Source organism: Schistocerca gregaria, chromosome 3 (assembly GCF_023897955.1).
Source record: "Schistocerca gregaria isolate iqSchGreg1 chromosome 3, iqSchGreg1.2, whole genome shotgun sequence".
In the NCBI taxonomy this organism is placed as follows: Eukaryota; Metazoa; Arthropoda; class Insecta; order Orthoptera; family Acrididae; genus Schistocerca; species Schistocerca gregaria.
Genome location: NC_064922.1, coordinates 903,156,280 through 903,176,985, shown reverse-complemented (window position 1 = coordinate 903,176,985; position 20,706 = coordinate 903,156,280). Strand labels below are relative to the sequence as shown.

Genomic DNA, 20,706 nt, shown 5'->3' with positions numbered 1-20,706 from the left:
TGTTTGGGACAACAGTACATTTTCAGGCGGACAAACTTTCGAAATTACAGTAGTTACAATTTTCAACAACAGATGGCGCTGCAAGTGATGTGAAAGATATAGAAGACAACACAGTCTGTGGGTGCGCCATTCTGTACGTCGTCTTTCTGCTGTAAGCATGTGCTGTTCAAAACGTGCAAGTGTGCTGTGGACAACATGGTTTATTCCTTAGAACAGAGGATTTTTCTGGTGTTGGAATTCCACCGCCTAGAACACAGTGTTGTTGCAACAAGATGAAGTTTTCAACGGAGGTTTAATGTAACCAAAGGACCGAAAAGCGATACAATAAAGGATCTGTTTGAAAAATTTCAACGGACTGGGAACGTGACGAATGAACGTGCTGGAAAGGTAGGGCGACCGCGTACAGCAACCAAAGAGGGCAACGCGCAGCTAGTGCAGCAGGTGATCCAACAGCGGCCTCGGATTTCCGTTTGCCATGTTGCAGCTGCGGTCCAAATGACGCCAACGTCCACATATCGTCTCATGCACCAGAGTTTACACCTCTATCCATACAAAATTCAAACGCGGCAACCCCTCAGCGCCACTACCATTGCTGCACGAGAGACATTCGCTTACAATATAGTGCACAGGATTGATGACGGCGATATGCATGTGGGCAGCATTTGGTTTACTGACGAAGCTTATTTTTACCTGGACGGCTTCGTCAATAAACAGAACTGGCGCATATGGGGAACCGAAAAGCCCCTTGTTGCAGTCCCATTGTCCCTGCATCCTCAAAAAGTACTGGTCTGGGCCGCCATTTCTTCCAAAGGAATCATTGGCCCATTTTTCAGATCCGAAACGATTACTGCATCACGCTATCTGGACATTCTTCATGAATTTGTGGCGGTACAAACTGCCTTAGACGACGCTGCGAACACCTCGTGGTTTATGCAAGATGGTGCCCGCCCACATCACACGGCCGACGTCTTTAATTTCCTGAATGAATATTTCGATGATCGTGTGATTGCTTTGGGCTATCCGAAACATACAGGAGGCGGCTTGTATTGGCCTCCCTATTCGCCAGACATGAACCTCTGTGACTTCTTTCTGTGGGGACACTTGAAAGACCAGGTGTACCGCCAGAATCCAGAAACAATTGAACAGCTGAAGCAGTACATCTCATCTGCATGTGAAGCCATTCCGCCAGACACGTTGTCAAAGGTTTTGGATAATTTCATTCAGAGACTACACCATATTATTGCTACACATGGTGGATATGTGGAAAATATCGTACTGTAGAGTTTCCCAGACCGCAGCGCCATCTGTTGTTGACAATTGTAACTACTGTAATTTCGAAAGTTTGTCTGCCTGAAAATGTACTGTTGTCCCAAGCATATTGCAACAAACAATGTATTTCTATCGCTGCTCATTTAGTTTGTATTGCCGTTTCAAATATACCGGTCATTTTTGAAACAAATATCTGCTGTATATCTGCTCAGCTAGGGTGATAGGATACAAATTGCGGAATATCTCAACAGTCAGCATCAAATATTTGATGGTGAGGACAAAGATGCGGAGAACAAATGGAAAAAAATTCAAAGGCATCATTCAATATGCCCTAGACAAGTATGTTCTGAGTAAGGTTTTAAGGCATGGAGAAGATCCTCCGTGGTTTAATAGCCGTGTTAGGAAAGTGCTGCGTAAACAAAGAGCACTTCATTTCAGATTTAAGAGAAATAAAAACCTAGCTGACAAACAAAAGCTGAATGAAGTGAAAATGAGCTTAAAGAGAGCAGTGAGAGAAGCGTTCAACGATTTTGAAAGTAAGATGTTGTCAACTGACCTGAGTAGTAAAAACCCTAATAGATTTTGGTCGTATGTAAAATCAGTAAGTGGGTCAAAATCATCTATTCATTCTCTCAGCGTCTACACCAGCACTGAAATGGAAGATAACAGAGATAAGGTCAAAATACTAAATTCAGTCTTCTGAAGCTGTGTCACTGCGGAAGATCGTAACACTGCCCCTCCTTTCAATCATTGTACAAAATGGAAATGGCAGATATTGAGATACTCGATCGTGGAGTTGAAAAGCAGCTACAATTGTGTAGTAGTGGAAAGGCTTCAGGACCAGTTGAGATACCTATAAGATTCTATGTGAAAGAACTTGCTCCCCTTCTAGCAGTAATTTATTGTAGATCGCTTGAGCAACTAAAGGTACCTAATGACTCGAAAAAAGCACAGGTCATTCCCATTTTTAAGAAAGGCCATAAGACAGATCCATAGACTATAGGCCTATATCGTTGACATCAATTTGTTGTAGAGTTATGAGACATGTTTTATGCTCAAGTTTAAGACGTTCTTGGAAAATGAACATCTCCTCTATAAAAATCAACACGGATTCCGCAAACAGAGATCCTGAAAAACTCAGCTCGCTCTGTTCCTTCATGAAATCCACAGTGCAGTGGGCAATGATGCTCAAGTTGATGCCATGTTCCTCGATTTCTGTAAGGCATTTGACACCATCCCACATTGCCATTTAATGAAAAAAATATGAGCTTACAGAGTATCAGAGAGGACCAGCGATTGGATTCAAGACTTTCTTGCAGGTAGAACTCAATACGTCGCCCTTAATGGAACTGAATTGTCAGATGTAAAGGTAATATCCGAAGTACCATAGGGAAGTGTGATAGGACCGTTGCCATTCACAGTACATATAAATGATCCAGTAGAAAGTATCGAATGCTGTTTAAGGTTATTCGCAGATGATGCAGTTGTTTATACCAAAGTAGCAACACCAGAAGATAGTAAGAATTTGTAGAACGACCTGCAGAGATTTGATGAATGTTGCAGACTTGGCAGTTGAACTTGAGCATAAATAAATGTAAAATATTGTCCATACATAGGAAAAGAAATCCTTTACTGTACAGCTACACTATTGATGACAAACAGCTGGAGACAGCATCTGCCGTAAAATATGTATGCGTAACTATCCAAAGCAACCTTAAATGGAATTACCATATAAAATAGATAGTGGGAAAAGCAGACGCCAGATTCAGATTCATTGGAAGAATCTTAAGGAAATGTAACTCATCCTCGGAAGAAGTGGCCTTTAAAGCACTTGTTCACCCGATTCTTGAATATTGTTCATTTATCTGGGATCCATATCAGGTAGGACTGATAGAGGAGATAGAGAAGATCCAACGAAGAACGATATGTTTCATCACGGAATTGTTTATCTGGCAAGAGAGCATTACAGATATGCTAAACAAGAGAGGCGTTGTGCATCACATAGAGATTTACTATTGAAATTTCGGGACAGCACTTTTCAGGAAGAGTCGACAACTTATTACATCTCACATAGTGACCATGAGGAGAAAATTCAAGAAATTAGAGCCAATACAGTGGCTTACTGACAATTCTTCCCACGCACTATTCGCAAGTGGAACGGGGTTAGAGGGATCAGATAGTGGTTCCGAAAATACCCTCCGCCACACACCACTAGGTGGCTTGCAGAGTATGATCTAGATGTAGATGAAGCAAAGGCAGCATTTAGTCTACCTCAAGGTAATGTGAGGTCTAGTGACCTGGGAGGCCAAAAACAATGAAAAAGATCTTGTTGTCCACCTTTTGCCAATCCTACATTGTGGGATTGTTTTGTTAAGGTAACGTTGCACCTTAGGGTGAAAGTGAGGCAGATACTGTCAGCATAAAAATGAAGTCATTGGATTCTTTGTGAAGTTGTTGAGGAAACTGCCAATTTTGCATCATGTCCAGATGTGACATTGCTGCCACAAAAAGGAAGATCCATAAGCTTTGTGAACAGAAAAGCACATGACACATTCATTTTCAGTGAGTTTCTTTTATGTTTGACGATGACGCCAGGATTTTGTGACCCCCAAATTCATTCATTATGGCAATTTACTTTGCTCAATAGATGAAATGTTGATTCATCCAAAAAGATGAGACATTTGGAAAGAGTGTCTTCTGCCACATCCTGGAGAACTGAAATGCAAAATTCATACTTTCTGTTTTGGTCACCGGGAAGTCATTTTTGCAGTAACTGCAATTTTTAAGGCATCATATGCGGGCATTGTTTCACAAATTTGCCACACTATTGTTGGAAGAAGGTGAAGTTCCTAGCCTGCCTGTTTTGTGGGCTTCTGGGGCTCCATGTGAACGCGTCTTGGACATACTCGACATTTTCATCAGAAGTGCATGACTGACCACTGCTCTTCCTTTTGCATATGCAACCACCTTCCAAGAATTTTGTATGAATCGACAGCAGAATGCACATGGCATTTGTACAGTGGATTGACTGTGCCCACATGCCAACATACAAAATGATTTCTCGTGTTGTGAAATTGCTATGTTGCTACAAATAAACAGCGCAACTCTGCCAAAACTTTGAACCTTCCTTTATCCAGTGAGCTGGAAAATGCTGAGATGAGGGTAACAAATCCACTAGTACTAAGTCACATACAGTAAATAATAGAAAAATAGAAACAATGAAACAATTTAAATACTTAGAGGAATTTATAACATGCAGCTTAAATAAACAACCAGCTTAGCAAGAAAGACTAATAAAATGCTCGAGGCTCAAAAACTAACATGTTCTACATACAATAAAATGTATTCATCAGTCAAAACAAAATTAAAGCACTACAAAACAATGGTCTAGCTAGAGGTAAGGTGTGCAAGTGAAACTCTCATTAAAGTCACTCTGAAGGATAGAATTGACAAAATCCTATTAGCAGTCAGAAGAATAGCTAGAGTATAGAGAAACAAAAAAATAAAAATAAATAAATAAATAGAAAAGTACAATGGACGATAGTGGTGTACAGTAAACTGTTGCCTATTACAACTACTATATGTAAGAAGAGTATTTCTTTCTTTGCCCTTGTCATGATGAGACCAAAAACCAGATTAATATGAATGATTATAGAGAAACTCTGGTATCTGAAACAAAGAAGGTGGATCAAGGAAATAGGAGAGGATATTGAAGAATCATGGACCCTCCTGCTGGTGGGGAGGCTTGCGTGCCTTATCAATACAGATAGCTCTACCACAGGTGCAAACACAACAGAGGGGGTATCTGTTGAGAGGCCAGACAAACGTGTGGTTCCTGAAGAGCGGCAGCAGCCTTTTCAGTAGTTTCAGGGGCAACATTCTGGATGATTGACTGATCTGTCCTTGTAATATTAACCAAAACAGCCTTGCTGTGCTGGTACTGCAAATGGCTGAAAGCAAGGGGACACTACAGCCATAATTTTTCCCTAGGGCATGCAGCTTTACTCTATGGTTAAATGATGATGGTGTCCTCTTGGGTAAAATATTCTGGGTGTAAAATAGTCCCCCATTTGGCTCTCTGAGCTAGTAGAAATCCTTGGGTAACAGAAGTGATATTGAACTTAATTGATGAAAGGAGAACATATAAGAATGCAGTAAATGAGGTAGGCAAAAATGAATACAAATGTCTCAAAAATGAGATTGACAGGAAGTGCAAAATGGCTAAGCAGCATTTATTGTATCTGGGATTGTAAAACAGTTAAGATCCTTAGATGCCAGGAAGGCATTAGATGCCAGGAAGGCATCTGGCCCAGATGCTATCCCCATAAGATTATATGTTGACTATGCTACAAATATAGGACCATTCTTATCAATCATATATCAGAGATCATTGGAACAGTGGAATATTGCACGGGACTGGAAGAAGGCCCAGGTCATAGTAATGGATTAAAAGGGGTAGAAAATCAGATGCACATAAGTACCGGCCAATTTCACTGACATTGATTTGTTGTAGAATCATGGAACATATTTTGTGTTCAGACATAATGACCTTTCTAGACTCTGAGAAGCTCATCTGCAGAAACCAGCACAGTTTTAGGAAATAGCGGTCATTTGAGACACAGCTGGCCCTCTTTGTGCATGATATGCAACAGGCTCTAGATACCAGCTCCCAGGTTGATGCCATATTTCTCGACTTTTGAAAGGTGTTCGACCCAGTTCCGCACTGTCGCTGGGTCCAAAATGTGTGCACTTATGGTCTATCTGATAACATATGCAGGTGGATAGAAAGTTTTCTAACAGACAGAGAGCAGTATGTCTTCCTGAATGGGGTGACTTCAACAGAAACATGCGTAACTTCAGGTGTGCCCCAGGCCAGCGTAATAGGTCTGCTGCTTTTTATGATTTACAGAAATGATTTGGTTGATGTTATTGGCAACGGCATTAGACTGTTTGCCGATGATGCTGTAGTCTACAGAAAAGCAGTATTACATGAAAGTTGTGAACAAATCAGTGAGGATTTGCAGAAAATAAATGTGTGGTGTAATAAATGGCAGTTATCTCTCAATATTAGTAAGTGTAACCTAATGCATATAACAAGATGAAAATCCCCTTTAATGTGCAAGTGCAAAATAAATGACCAGTCTGTGGAAGCGGTAACATCCATCAAGTATCTGGGTGTGACTGTTAGAAATGATCTCAAATGGAATGATCAGATTACACAAGTAATTGGTAAGGCGAACTCTAGATGCAATTTATTGGTAGAATCCTGAAGCGATGCAGTCCTTCAGCAAAGGAAATTGCTTACAATACATTAGTTTGTCCAGTCTTAGAGTATTGTTCATCTGTATGGGACCTTTACCAGTTGGATCTGATTCAAGAGATTGATAAGGTCCAAAGAAGGGCGGCAAGATTCGTGACTTGTACATTTAGTCATCATGAGAGTGTTAGAAATCTCATAGAAAGTTTGAAGTGGGACACACTTGCAGATAGACAACACGCTAAACGGAAGGGGCTGCTCACTAAATTCTGAAATCTGATCTTTGCTGAGGATGTAGAGCGTATATTATTACCACCAACTTTCAAATTGCACAATGATCACCATTCAAAGATAAGTGAAGTTAGAGCTCGTACTGAGGAGTTCAGACAGTCGTTTTACCTTCGCAAAACCCGCGAGTAGAACAGAGAGGGGGGGGGGGGGGGTGGGGGATATGACTTTGACATGAATTGTGCCCTCCACCACACACCACTTGGTGGCTAGCAGAGTATATATGTAGATGGTTAGAGTACAAATGTAAGGATGTAGAGGCATATATCACTAGCGGTAAGATAGATACTGCCTACAGGAAAATCAAAGAGACCATTTTTGAAAAGAGAACAGCTGGTATGAATATCAAGAGCTCAGATGGAAAACCAGTTCTAAGCAGAGAAGGGAAGGCAGAAAGTTGGAAGGAGTATACAGAGGGTCTATACATGGGTGATGTACTTGAAGGCAATATTATAGAAATGGAAGAGGACGTAGATGAAGATGATACGGGAGATATGATACTGTGTGAAGAATTTGACAGAGCACTGAAAGACCTAAGTTGAAACAAGATGCTGATAGTAGACAACATTCCACTAGAACTACTGATAGCCTTGGGAGAATCAGCCCTGACAAAACTCTAGCATCCGGTGAGCAAGACATATGAGACAGGCGAAATACCCTCAGACTTCAAGAAGAATATAATACTTCCAGTCCCAAAGAAAGCAGGTGTTAACAGGTGTGAAAATTACTGAACTATCAGTCTAATAAGTGATGGATGCAAAATACTAACACAAATTCTTTACAGACGGACGGAAAGACTGGTAGAAACCGACCTCGGGGAGGATCAGTTTGGATTCCATAGAAATGTTATAACGTGAGGCAATAGTGACCCTACAACTTATCTCAGAAAATAGATTAAGGAAAGGCAAACCTACTTTTCTAGCATTTGTAGACTTAGAGAAAGCTTTTGACAATGTTGACTGGAATACTCTCATTCAAATTCTGAAGGTAGCAGGGGTTAAATACGGGGAACGAAAGGCTATTTACAATTTGTACAGAAACCAGATGTCAGTTATAAGAGTCGAGTGGCATGAAAGGGAAGCAGTGGTTGGGAAGGGAGTGAGACAGGCTTTAGCCCATCCCCAATGTTATTCAATCTGTATATTGAGCAAGCAGTAAAGGAAACAAAAGAAAAATTCAGTCTAGGAATTAAAATCCATGGAGAAGAAATAAAAACTTTAAGGTTTCTCGATGACATTGTAATTCTGTCAGAGACAGCAAATGTCCTGGAAGAGCAGTTGAAAGGAAAGGAGGATATAAGATAAATATCAACAAAAGCAAAACAAGGATAATGGAGTGTAGTGGAATTAAATCAGATGGTGCTGTGGGAATTAGATTAGGAAATGAGACCCTTAAAGTAGCAGATGAGTTTTGCTGTGATGATGCCAGAATGAAATTTTCACCCTGCAGCGGAGTGTGCACTGATATGAAACTTGCTGGCAGATTAAAACTGTGTGCCCGACCGAGACTTGAACTCGGGACCTTTGCCTTTAGCGGGCAAGTGCTCTACCACTGAGCTACCGAAGCATGACTCACACCCGGTACTCACAGCTCTCCTTTCTTTCAGGAGTGCTAGTTCTGCAAGTTTCGCAGGAGAGCTTCTGTAAAGTTTGGAAGGTAGGAGATGAGATACTGGCAGAAGTAAAGCTGTGAGTACCGGGCATGAGTCGTGCTTCGGTAGCTCAGTGGTAGAGTACTTGCCCGCGAAAGGCAAAGGTCCCGAGTTCGAGTCTCGGTCGGGCACACAGTTTCAATCTGCCAGGAAGTTTCATAAGTGATGATGGTTGAAATAGAGAGGATATAAAATGTAGACTGGCAATGGCAAGTGAAGCATTTCTGAAGAAGAGAAATTTGTTAACTTCTAGATAAGCTTAAGTATTGTGGTACAAGTGGGACAGTGTACAAATGATATAACTCATACTTAACTTGAAGAATGCAGAAGGTTGGAATTAACAGTATAGATAGTCTGTAAAAACCAGCAGAGTCATCTAACTGGGGTGGTAACAAGAATGGGGTCCCACAGGGTTGAGTCTTGGTTCCCTTCTTGTTCTTAGTATATATATTAACGATTTGCCACTCTATATTCATGAACATGCAAAGCTAGTTCTTTTTGCTGTTTATACAAGTATAGTAATCACACCGAACAAGCAAGAATAGAATCAGCCGAGGAAATTGCAAATAATGTCTTTCACAAAATTATTTAGTGGTTCTCTGCAAATGGACTCTCATTAAATTTTGAGAAAACACAGTTTATACAATTCTGTACAGTAAATGGCATAATACAATTGATAAAATATTGCCTATGAGCAGAAGCCTGTTGCTAAGGCAGAATACTAAAAATTTCTGCATGTGTGCAATGATGAGAAATTTAACTGAAAGAAACACATCGTTTCAGCTACTTATGCTTTTAGGGCTATTGGAAACACACCGTTTCAGTTACTTATGCTTTTAGAGCTATTGGAGAATTTGGTGATAAATGTGTCTGTAAATTAGCCTACTATACCTATTTTCATTCGCTGCCTTCATATGGTATCATATTTTGGGGCAATTTGTCATTAAGAGAGAAAGTTTTTATTGCAAAAAGTGTGTAATCAGAATAATAGCTGGAGCCCACCCATGATCACCTTGCAGACATTTAATTACTACAAGTATAGTAATAACATCCAAAAACCAAGAACTAAGTGATGTAATTGTAAATGATGTTTTTCACAAAATTATTAAGTGGTTCTCAGCAAACGGACTCTCTTTAAATTTTGATAAAACACAGTATATACAGTTCCGTGCAGTAAATGGCACAACTCCAGTAATAAATATAGACTTTGAACAGAAGTCTGTAGCTAAGGTAGAATTTTCAAAATTTTTGGGTGTGTCCATTGATGAGAGGTTAAACTGGAAGCAACACATTGATGGTCTGCTGAAACGTCTGAGTTTGGCTACGTATGCTTTTAGGGTTATTGCAAATTTTGGTGATAAGAAGCCCAGTAAATCAGCTTACTGTGCCTACTTTCATTCACTGCTTTCGTATGGTATCTTATTCTGGGGTAATTCATCGTTGAGTAGAAAAGTATTCATTGCTCAAAAATGTGTAATCAGAAAAATTGCTGGAGCCCACCCACGGCCATCTTGCAGACATCTATTTAAGGATCTAGGGATCCTCACAGTAACCTCACAGTATATATATTCACTTATGAAACTTGTTGTTAATAATCCAGCCCAGTTCAAAAGTAATAGCAGTGTGCATAGCTATAACACCAGGAGAAAGGATGATCTTCACTATGCAGGATAAAATCTGACTTTGGCACAGAGGGGGTAAATTATGCTGCCACAAAAGTCTTTGGTCACCTACCAAACAGCATCAAAAGCCTGACAGATAGTCAACCAACATTTAAAAATAAATTAAAAGAATTTCTAGATGACAACTCCTTCTACTCATTGGCTGAATTTTTAGATATAAATTAAAGGAGGGAAAAAAACTAACTTAAGCATTAGTATCATGCAATATTTTGTGTAATGTAATATCTTGTACAGACATCTTTCATTAACCTGACACGTTCCACATCGTTACAAAGTGTCGTATTCATGATCTATGGAACAAGTATTAATCTAATCTAATCTAATCTAAGGAACTTGGTATATTCATAGTACCTTCGCAATACATGTATTCACTTATGAAATTTGTTTTTTATAACCCATTCCAATTCAAAAATAAAAGCGAAGCCCATAGCTAAAATACTCGAAGAAAGAATGATCTTCACTACTATGGATTAAATCTTACTTTGGCGCAGAAAGGGGTGAATTATACTGACACAAAAATCTTTAGTCATGTGCCAAATAGTATTAGTAGTCCGACAGATAGCCAACCAAAATTTAAAAGCAATTTAAAAGAATTTCTGAATGACAACTCCTCCTACTCAATAGATGAATTACTTAATATGAAGTCGTAACTTAAAAAAAAGGTAAAGGAAACTTACGTTTAAGTGACACATTCCAAATTATTACAAAATGTCGTATTCATAATCTGTGGAACAAGGATTAATATATGTATGTCTATTGTATAGATTTAAGTGTCAGAAAGTCTTCTCAGAAAGTATATGTGTGGAGTTTAGCCATGTATGTAAGTGAAACATGGATGATTAATAGTGTAGACAAGAAGAGAATATAAGCTTTCAAAATGTGGTGCTACAGAAGAATGCTGAAGATAAGATGGGTAGATCACATAACTAATGAGGAGGAGGTACTGAATAGAATTGGGGAGAAGAGGAATTTGTGGCACAACTTGATTAGAAGAAGGGATCGTTTGGTAGGACATGTTCTGAGGCATCAAGGGATCACCAATTTAGTATTGGAGGGCAGTGTGGAGGTTAAAAATCATAGAGCGGGACCAGGAGATGAATACACAAAGCAGATTAAGAAGGATGAAGTTCCAGTAGGTACTTGAAGATGAAGTAGTTTGCGCAGGATGGAGTAGCGTGGAAGGCTGCATCAAATCATTCTGTGGACTTGAAGATCACAACAACAATGACTTCAACACTGAAGAACTAGAAATAAGCCTGTGTAGTCTGGAAAACAAATCAGAAAATTTCAAGAAACTGAAAAACAAGAAAATAGGATTTAAACCAAAAATAGACAAATCACACAGTGAAAAAGATATTTACAAATGAGGAAAGATGGAAAAAATCAGAGTTCATTAAAAAAATATTGGGCAATTTGAAAGCAGAGAAACAAGTGCTTATCGAAGAACGTGAGCAATAAATGATTGACCTACAGTAGTCCAGTGAGTCCATAAAAGTAAATAATAATAATAATAATAATAATAATAATAATAATAATAATAGAAGAAGAAGAAGAAGAAATTAACACAACTAATTGAAATATCCATACCCAATACAGCAAATATACAGAAGAAAACAGGAGAAAAAATTGAAAAATCCATCCAACTGGCTGAGGAAGTCAAGGACATGTGGCATCAGGATAAAGTTGACATTATGCCAATTATACTATCAACTACAGGAGTCGTACCACACAACATCCACCAGTACCTCAATGCAATACAACTACATCCAAAAGTATATATACAACTACAGAAATCTGTCATTATTGATACATGTTCAATTACCCGAAAGTTCCTAAATGTAATGTAACATATACCGTACAGTTGAAAGTAAGTCATGCTTGATTATAGTCCGCGTCGCTTTTCATTTTTAACTAGACATAACGTCTGAGAAAGGAAAGAAATAATAATAATAATAAAACAAATAGAAACAGTAGATCACATCACAAGCGGATGTACAATACTAGCAAATACAGAATACCCCAGAAGACATGACAATGTAGCAAAAATAATACATCAACAGCTTGCCTTACAACATAAACTTATAAAACAACATGTTCCCACATACAAGTATGCACCACAAAATGTACTGGAGAATGATGAATACAAATTATACTGGAACAGAACCATTATAACAGATAAAACAACACCACATAACAAACCTGACATCATACTCACCAATAAAAAGAAGAAATTAACACAACTAATCGAAATATCCATACCCAATACAACAAATATACAAAAGAAAGCAGGAGAAAAAATTGAAAAATACATCCAACTGGCTGAGAAAGACAAGGATATGTGGCATCAGGATAAAGTTGACCTTATACCAATTATACTATCAACTACAGGAGTCATACCACACAATATCCACCAGTACATCAATGCAATACATCTGCATCCAAACTTATATATACAACTACAGTAATCCGTAATTATTGATACATGTTCAATTACCCGAAAGTTCCTAAATGCAATATAACATATACCGTACAGTTAAAAGGAAGTCATGCTTGATCAAGGTCTGCGTCACTTTCAAATTTTGACCAGACATAACATCTGAGATAAGAAAGAAATAATAATAATATCTTTTGTAATGACAACAGTGCTGAAATTGAGAGAAATTTGTGCACTTAACAGAGGAGTACCAAAAGAGTTCCTTCTTGTGTACCATCCAGAAATGGAATGTTAGGGGATACTAGTACACTGCATACTCTCTGTCAAACACAGTATGGTGGCTTTTGGTGGAGTATATGGTAGATAGAGGTGTAGAGATAATGATTGAATTATTCCTGGTAATTTTTTATTTTAGTTCTTTGGGCCTGTGTTACTTCTCAGTTAATTCAGGTTGCCCATGACTCCTTCCAGCTGCTGCTACACTGTGGCAAGGAGATGATCTTTCGCTAGGTTTATGGACAAATTTTGATACAGAGAAACAACATAGCTCACAAAACAGCCTAAGAAGCATATGGGGATGGTGTTGTATGTCAATGTGCTGTTCCCTTGCTTGCCATCATCTCATATCTGACATATGAATTGTGTATCAGAGGGAAACTGAATGGTTGGAGGTAGCGGAAAACAAACTGTAGTGACTCAGACCGACCACACAGACATGGCGGACTTCATACCAACCACACTAATGGAAAAAAAGTGCTGCTAACCAGACTGTGTGTAGGACATAGCTCTTTAACACAGTTTCTTCCTTTGGCAGGAGGCTCCACCACTCAGTGATGTTTGTTGTGTGCCACTGTTGGTTCAGCATGTTATGGCTTTGTGTGTCTTGCATACTGATATCAGAGCAACCTTCGGTTAATCTGAAAATCAGCCCACCACACTCGGCAACACTAAAATTTTGTAAACTGTTGGGCCCCATCCCCAAATTGCTGGGGACGAGAGGCAGACTTTTATATGTTCTCATAAACTAAGCTCTTAGGCATCATCCCAATGAGAACTAATTACATATGGTGTTCCACAATGTCTTGTCTTTGGGCCCTCACTTTTTATAGTGCGCATTAATGACATTTGAACACTCACATTACCAGAACCTCATATGTTTTTAGACAATGCAAATATTGCTATCAACAGTGAGTCAAATGTGGTTTTGGAAAAAACTGATAATGAAATTATTTGTAGACATTAATAAATGGTTTATAGTCAGTTCACTATTATTAAACATTAGGAGACAAACCTTCACTATGTACACTAATGCTCATAAATTAAGGATAATTGCAGAATGTGGTGCCATACAATGTGGCACAACACAAAACTGGCGCTAATAGCATAGGCACATAGGAAACACACACGACACAGATCTGTAAGTACATGGTATTGGTGATGAGTCGAGAAAACCATCCCGAAACACATGTGCTACAAAACGTCACTGTTTCCTGTGCATGTTCCCCGACGTCAGTATGGGAAATGATCACCATGCACATGTACAGAGGCCACACAATGGGTTGGCATACTCTGGATCAGATGGTCAAGCAGCTGCTGGGGTATAGCCTCTCATTCTTCCACCAGTGCCTGTCAGAGCTCCTGAAGTGTCCTAGGGGTTTGAAGACATGCAGCAATATGTCTACCGAGAGCATCCCAGACATGCTCGATGGGATTTAGGTCTGGAGAACAGGCAGCCCACTTCATTCACCTGATATCTACTCTTTCAAGATACTCCTCCACGATAGCAGCTCGGTGGGGCTGATTGTTATCATCCATCAGGAGGAAGGTGGGATGCACTGCACCCCTGAAAATGCAGACATACTGGTGCAAAATGACATCTCAATACACTTTACTTGTTGCCGTTCCTCTGCCAAAGACATGCAGGGGTGTACGTGCATCAGTCATAATCCCACCCCACACCATCAAACCACAACCTCCATAAAGGTCCCTTTCAAGGACATTAAGGGGTTGGTAGCTGGTCCTAGTTCACGCCAGGTGAAAAGCCGCTGAGAACAACTGTTCAGACTATACCTGACTCATCCGTGAACATAACCTGGGACCACTGTTCCAATGACCATGTACTGTTTTCTTGACACCAGGCTTTACAGGCTCTCCCATGACCAGGGGTAAGTGGAATGCACCTTGGAAGTCTCCAGGCAAATAAACCATGTCTGTTCAATCATGTGTAGATTGTGTGTCTGGAGACAACTGTTCCAGTGGCTGCGGTAAGGTCCCAAGCGAGGTTACCTCCACTACTATGTGGCCCTCTGTGGGCACTGATGGTGAGATATTGGTCATCTTGTGGTGTTTTACACTGTGGACATCCCGTACTGCAGTGCCTGGACACATTTTCTGTCTGCTGGAATCGTTGCCATAATCTTGAGATCACACTTTGTGGCACATGGAGGGTCCGTGTTACACGACCTGCTATGTTTGACCAGCCTCCAGTTGCCCAAGTATTCTACCCCTCATAACGTCATCAGTATGTATTCTTTGAGCCATTTTCAGCACGCAGTCATCATTAGCATGTCTCAGAAAGGAATACTTACTCGCTTCACCGTACTCTGACATGCACCTATGCGTCTGTGGACTGCTGCCAGCGCCACCGTGTGTCAACATCAGGTCAGATGCAGCGCATGGTCATACCTCCAGGTGATTTAAATCTGCAAACTGCCCAACAGAGCGTTGTTTCACCATGTATCAGCATTATCCTGAATTTAAGAGCATGAGTGGAGATTTCAGAACCTGCAACAATTTTCCACTTAAATTTATGTAAGATATGAGGAGTTGCTGATAGAAGTGGTTGACAGTGTTAAATTTTTGGAATTAAAATTTGATGATAAATTAATTTGGAAATAACATAAAAATAATTGCTGCAATCGGGAAACGCATTTTTATTTGCAATGCAGTGTTTTAAGACATAGGCAGTGTGTAAAATTCTGGCATACTTTGCTTACTTTCATTCCATAATGCCATATGGTACCATATTTTGGGGTAATTCATCAATCCAAACTGGAGTTCCAAAATCCAGAAGTGTTCTGTGAGTCCAAGAACATCTTGCAGAAACTTGTTCAAGGAACTGGGAATCCTAACTACTCTCTTTCAGAATATTTGTTCCTTAATGAGATTTGTCATAAGTAGTATATCTCTATTTCAAACCAACAGCTCAGTTCACAGAATCCATACTAGGCCACGAATAATATTTTCTTGGTAAGGCCTTAAAAACCTTCGCTTTAGTTCAGAAAAGTGCCGATTATTCTGGAGTGCACAGTTTCAAACGTTGTACAGCAACCATAAAATGTATAGCTATTTAAAAAGTACAGTTTAAGAACAGTCTAAATTTTGTGTTGGTAACCAATTGCTTGTACTCTATTGATTTACATCTTAACAGAACCAGCTGATGTACTTATTATTAACTTCATCTGGTGACACGAATATTGTATTATACATGATTTCAGCATAGCTTCAGTCCAGTAATGTGATCTGTGTAAGTAAGTCTTTAAACAGCTTTTTTTATAACAGTGTTTATCTGAAATAGCCTGGAAATTATTTCATGCATTTTACTATCTGTATGTTTAACTGCCTGTCATACACTTCTAAGCTACTGTGCAAATGAAAAAAGCGCACAATTTTTGTGTAGTTCCATATCCTCGAGAACATTTTTTTTTTTTTAAATTATCTCCAAAAGGAACATTAGTATATCAGTTCTTTGTGAATATGTGTTACATAGTTTTGTTTTTCTGACATTTTTCACAATCTTGAGTTTCTTCCCCCTGTGGATCTACAAAATGAACAGTGTTTCTAATCTAATCAGTTTTCTATTTTATACCCTATACCTTGACATTATGTTGTATTATGAATTTGTAAAAACACATACCGTCTTAATTCATCACGTGACATGTTCTTTACAACTTGAAGTTATGAGAGTGTGTGGAAGGTGTGCTAGAATGCGACAGTTACTGGCACAGTGACAAAAAAGGCCAAAGATCTGCATTTTAGTCTCAATCTGGCATGCTTTATTATCTTGATGCAAATGTTGGCTGCAGCATGTACTCTACTAAAGAGTAAAACAATTGTCTTCCATGTATTTATTTTATATGTTGAAGGTTCATATGTACCATACTGAATTCATGTAAAATGATAGTGATAGATGCCATACCAAAGTTAATTAAGTTCACTTTTTGACAATATGTTGATATTATCACAAGACTGCTTTTTCAAATTGCGTGTTACTATAATGTTTGTGCTCATAAGTGCATTAAATGATGTTTAATTAGCACAAGTTGCTTTCTGTCTTTCAGGGATATTTGCACTGCACAGGATATCATCCTTGGGTATAAATCTCACAGCAAATATTGTAGGATCATCTGCAGCATTATTCAGATGCAATGTCTGTGGTAGAGCATATCGACACCGTGAAAATCTGACAAGACATCAGCGAGTGGAGTGTGGCAAAGAAGCACATATGCATTGTAGGCACTGCCAATACAAAACAAAACACAAACATGACTTACTTAGACACCAAAGGAATAGGCATGCTGATTTCCGTCCCTTGCAATCATGAAATGAAATATGATTATGATTGCAAATAATGGTGCTTTTTTTCCTCTCTCGAATGGTCAAACATTTGAGGAGAACATAAGAGAATATTTTTATCTTTTGTTTATGATAATGTGTTACAACTATATGTGTTAAGTTTTATTTTATTCCATCACTGCTGATGGTTCATGATCTCACATTTTGGAAAAGTGTTGTACAGTTGTTTTTGAATGTACACAAGGAACAGTTTCTCACTTGAATGTTTTGGTATGAAAATGGTGTATATGAAGTTGTTGAAATTTTATAAGAAAATGTTATTTAATTATTTATTTTGTACTAAGTTGTAATCCTGCAGTTAGATAAAATAGCAGGCAGATTACGTGTGTGAGGAGGTGTCTTGTTATCATGCCTACCGAATCTTTGTCATACCATTCTAATTATGTGACACTAAATATTTGTACAATTTATGATTTGTGACCTGGACATGTATGTGGTTCTTCAGTTGATCTTTAATCTGCTTGTGTAGAGGTTCCATTACTCTTATGAGGAGGAGGAGGAGGAGGAGGAGGAGGAGAATGAAAATGATATGTGGTATTAGAACTCTGTGTGAAGTATGTTTGATCCACAATCAGTAACAGTATAGACAAGAATATATTTGTGTAATGAAATGTATAATTTGTTCTGCATCACTTTTGTGTAAAATCCAACATTGTTTCTTTTTATGCTGTAGTTTTTGTCAATAGCAAATCTGTGCAGGTGGACAGCAAAGACATAGCAACTCACACAGGACCTTACTGAGTAAAACATTGTGCTGTTCAAGCCACATTTCTAGCTGATGATTGGGTAGAAGACACATGCTACTATATTTATATTAATTTTTCTATATTTTTTGATAGAAATCTTCATTTTGCAGTTTGTTTATGTCCTTCAAATGTTTGTTACATTCAATCTATTTTTAACATTTTGTTTTGACTACTCTTGTGGTGACAATCTATAGCAGTCATATTTCTTGCAGCTGACACATACTTTGATTTTGGACTTTCATATTTTGTGATTCATTGTGTTAAATATGAGAGCTGTGTACTGCACTGGAGTCAGAAATAAATAATTAAGTTAAAAAGGTAAAATTACTAAGTAAGTTGGAGGATTCAAAAAAGGCACTTGCATGTTTTAAACACTCATCTGTTTTATGGTTCAGTAAATTCCATTAATTCCTGATAGGCTGCTGCTGTTGTACTTCGTGCAGCCAATGAAATTTAAAATGCTGTAGTATTTAATTTGTTGGACATATTTTTGCATTTTTGTGGAGGAATTCAAATTGAATATGTTAAAGTTGAAGTGTAAAGTATTCTCCTCAGTTGCAAAGTGTAACTCTTGTAAATAACTTTCCTGCTTGTAAGATTACAGTGTGTGAGCTTTTGATGGGTTGCTTTATGATGTCATGAAATATTTAGAAGAATCCATACAGCATAAATGAGGTTTCTTCACTTTAGGTAAGATGAGCTGACTACATCTGAAATGCATGTGTAAGACTCAGATTAGGTGTAAGTATTGTGCTGAAAGAAATTGAAACACATCAGATAAAATGATGAAATCAAGTTGAAAGAATGGCTGCTAATAGATATCCAAAAGTAATATGTAATTACAAATCTGTAGGGAAATGTAGCAAAGGAAGACCACAGAAAAGGTGGAACAGTCGTAAGAAGATGAATTACCAATGATGATGATGATGATGATGATCTTTAATAATGGCATGTCACGTATACTGCTCATGTGGTAATATGTTGTCCCTCTCTTTAACTTTCAACTGCTGACACAATACTTTTTGTTATAAACAATGGCAAATTCTATAAAAGTTTTTCAAATGTGTTATATTTTATTTTCAAGCTGAAGATGAATTAAACATGACATTACATTTCTTCGTTATTCACTGATCTGCAGTAATTTATTTAATTTGTGCACTGGAAGCCTGGTGATAATAACAGCAACAGGCTGCAAGTAATATAAGGTGTGGTGTTGTTTTCCTTTTGTATTGTGGGAAATAATTTTATAGTGGCATTGAAAGTGTGACTGAGGCCACCACATGATACCAGAGCTTTTATAGGAAGTTGTAGAAAATTTTGACTCGGAACATTTGAGTATTAAGACATGTTCAAAAATTATGAAATACTTATCAGAGTTTCCAGAAAGAGATTTTCACTCTGCCACTCCGCTGCAGAGTGAAAATCTCATTCTGGAAACATCCCCCAGGCTGTGGCTAAGCCATGTCTCCGCAATATCCTTTCTTTCAGGAGTGCTTGTTCTGCAAGGTTCGCAGGAGAGCTTCTGTAAAGTTTGGAAGGTAGGAGACGAGATACTGGCAGAAGTAAAACTGTGAGTACCGGGTGTGAGTCATGCTTCGGTAGCTCAGATGGTAGAGCACTTGCCCGCAAAAGGCAAAGGTCCCGAGTTCAAGTCTCGGTCGGGCACACAGTTTTAATCAGCCAGGAAGTTTCACTTATCAGAGTGTTTATCACTGAGAGTTCTGCATTGTCATTGTTTGCTAAATTATTATTCCGGGGCATTGGAGGTAAATGTTTATTTCATTTATGTAACTGTGCAGCTTTAATTGTAGGGTGCTCTGTAAAAAAACTCATGTCACGATGGTTAGTTTCTCTTTGCCTGCAGTGCACTGCTTATTTTTCTTTCAATCAGAATGTGTTTTATTCCCTGTGACAGAAATATATGGCTATGGCAAATCACGTTAGGGGTGGACAGCAGAGCAGTAGTAGGCCTACTTGTAATATTTATATCTTCTTGCCAATTTTGTGCAGAAACCTGACATGGACCACACTTTACAGAAATATCTTGAATGAAAATACAGAAATAATTGAGAGCAACTTTGTAAACTGTATATATACACTTGCATCAAGATGTTTGCCACTATTACAATAATGCTAATTCCCAGGTGGAAACAGTAAATAAAAATTAGGAAGGACAACCTCTCATCTGCACATGATTGATATGCGACGCACAGACAAACATAACATTGCACAAATATTGCTTTTCTCGTTTCATTTTTTGCTACATTTATTGACTTTGTTCTGAGAGCTGTTGTTTGCTGTTTACATGGTTGTCCATGAATGTGTGTTGTCTAGTTTTAACTATATATTCAGTGTGCTGTTATTTAGCTGTTGCTACTCTTCTACTCTTTCTCAGTGTTAGTCGCCATCAACAGAGTGAGGTAACTTGGTCATTGCAATTATAATTGTGTGTTGGGAATAATGAAAAGCAGAACAAAACTCACTCTTCACTTACATAATTACCTGTTATTCCCTTTTTATAGTAGAGCTGTTTGTGTATTGTTAACGACTGTAGGAGTCAGCTAAATGAAGCACTGAAGAACTGATACCCTTCTTCACAGTTTGCCCGCATTATGTTTTTGTAGTTGTTGCAGGGAGTGATTACATTATCAGAGTTTTAATAAAGTTTCACTGCCAGATAGGAAAAGAGGCTTTCAATGTCAAGCAGGAAGTGTCATTATAGAAATTTATATTTCTTATGTTAT

At 38.4% G+C, this 20,706-nt stretch overlaps 1 protein-coding gene across 1 annotated transcript in view; it reads left to right on the top strand.

Moving 5' to 3' along the window:
* Positions 1-20,706, top strand: part of LOC126355668 (zinc finger protein 865-like) — a 120,280-nt gene that overhangs the window by 87,917 nt on the left and 11,657 nt on the right. The window contains exon 2 of the mRNA XM_050006032.1: positions 16,922-17,174. Within this exon, the coding sequence (XP_049861989.1) occupies positions 17,086-17,174 (89 nt within the window). The 5' untranslated portion in view covers positions 16,922-17,085. The remainder of the gene's footprint in view (positions 1-16,921; positions 17,175-20,706) is intronic.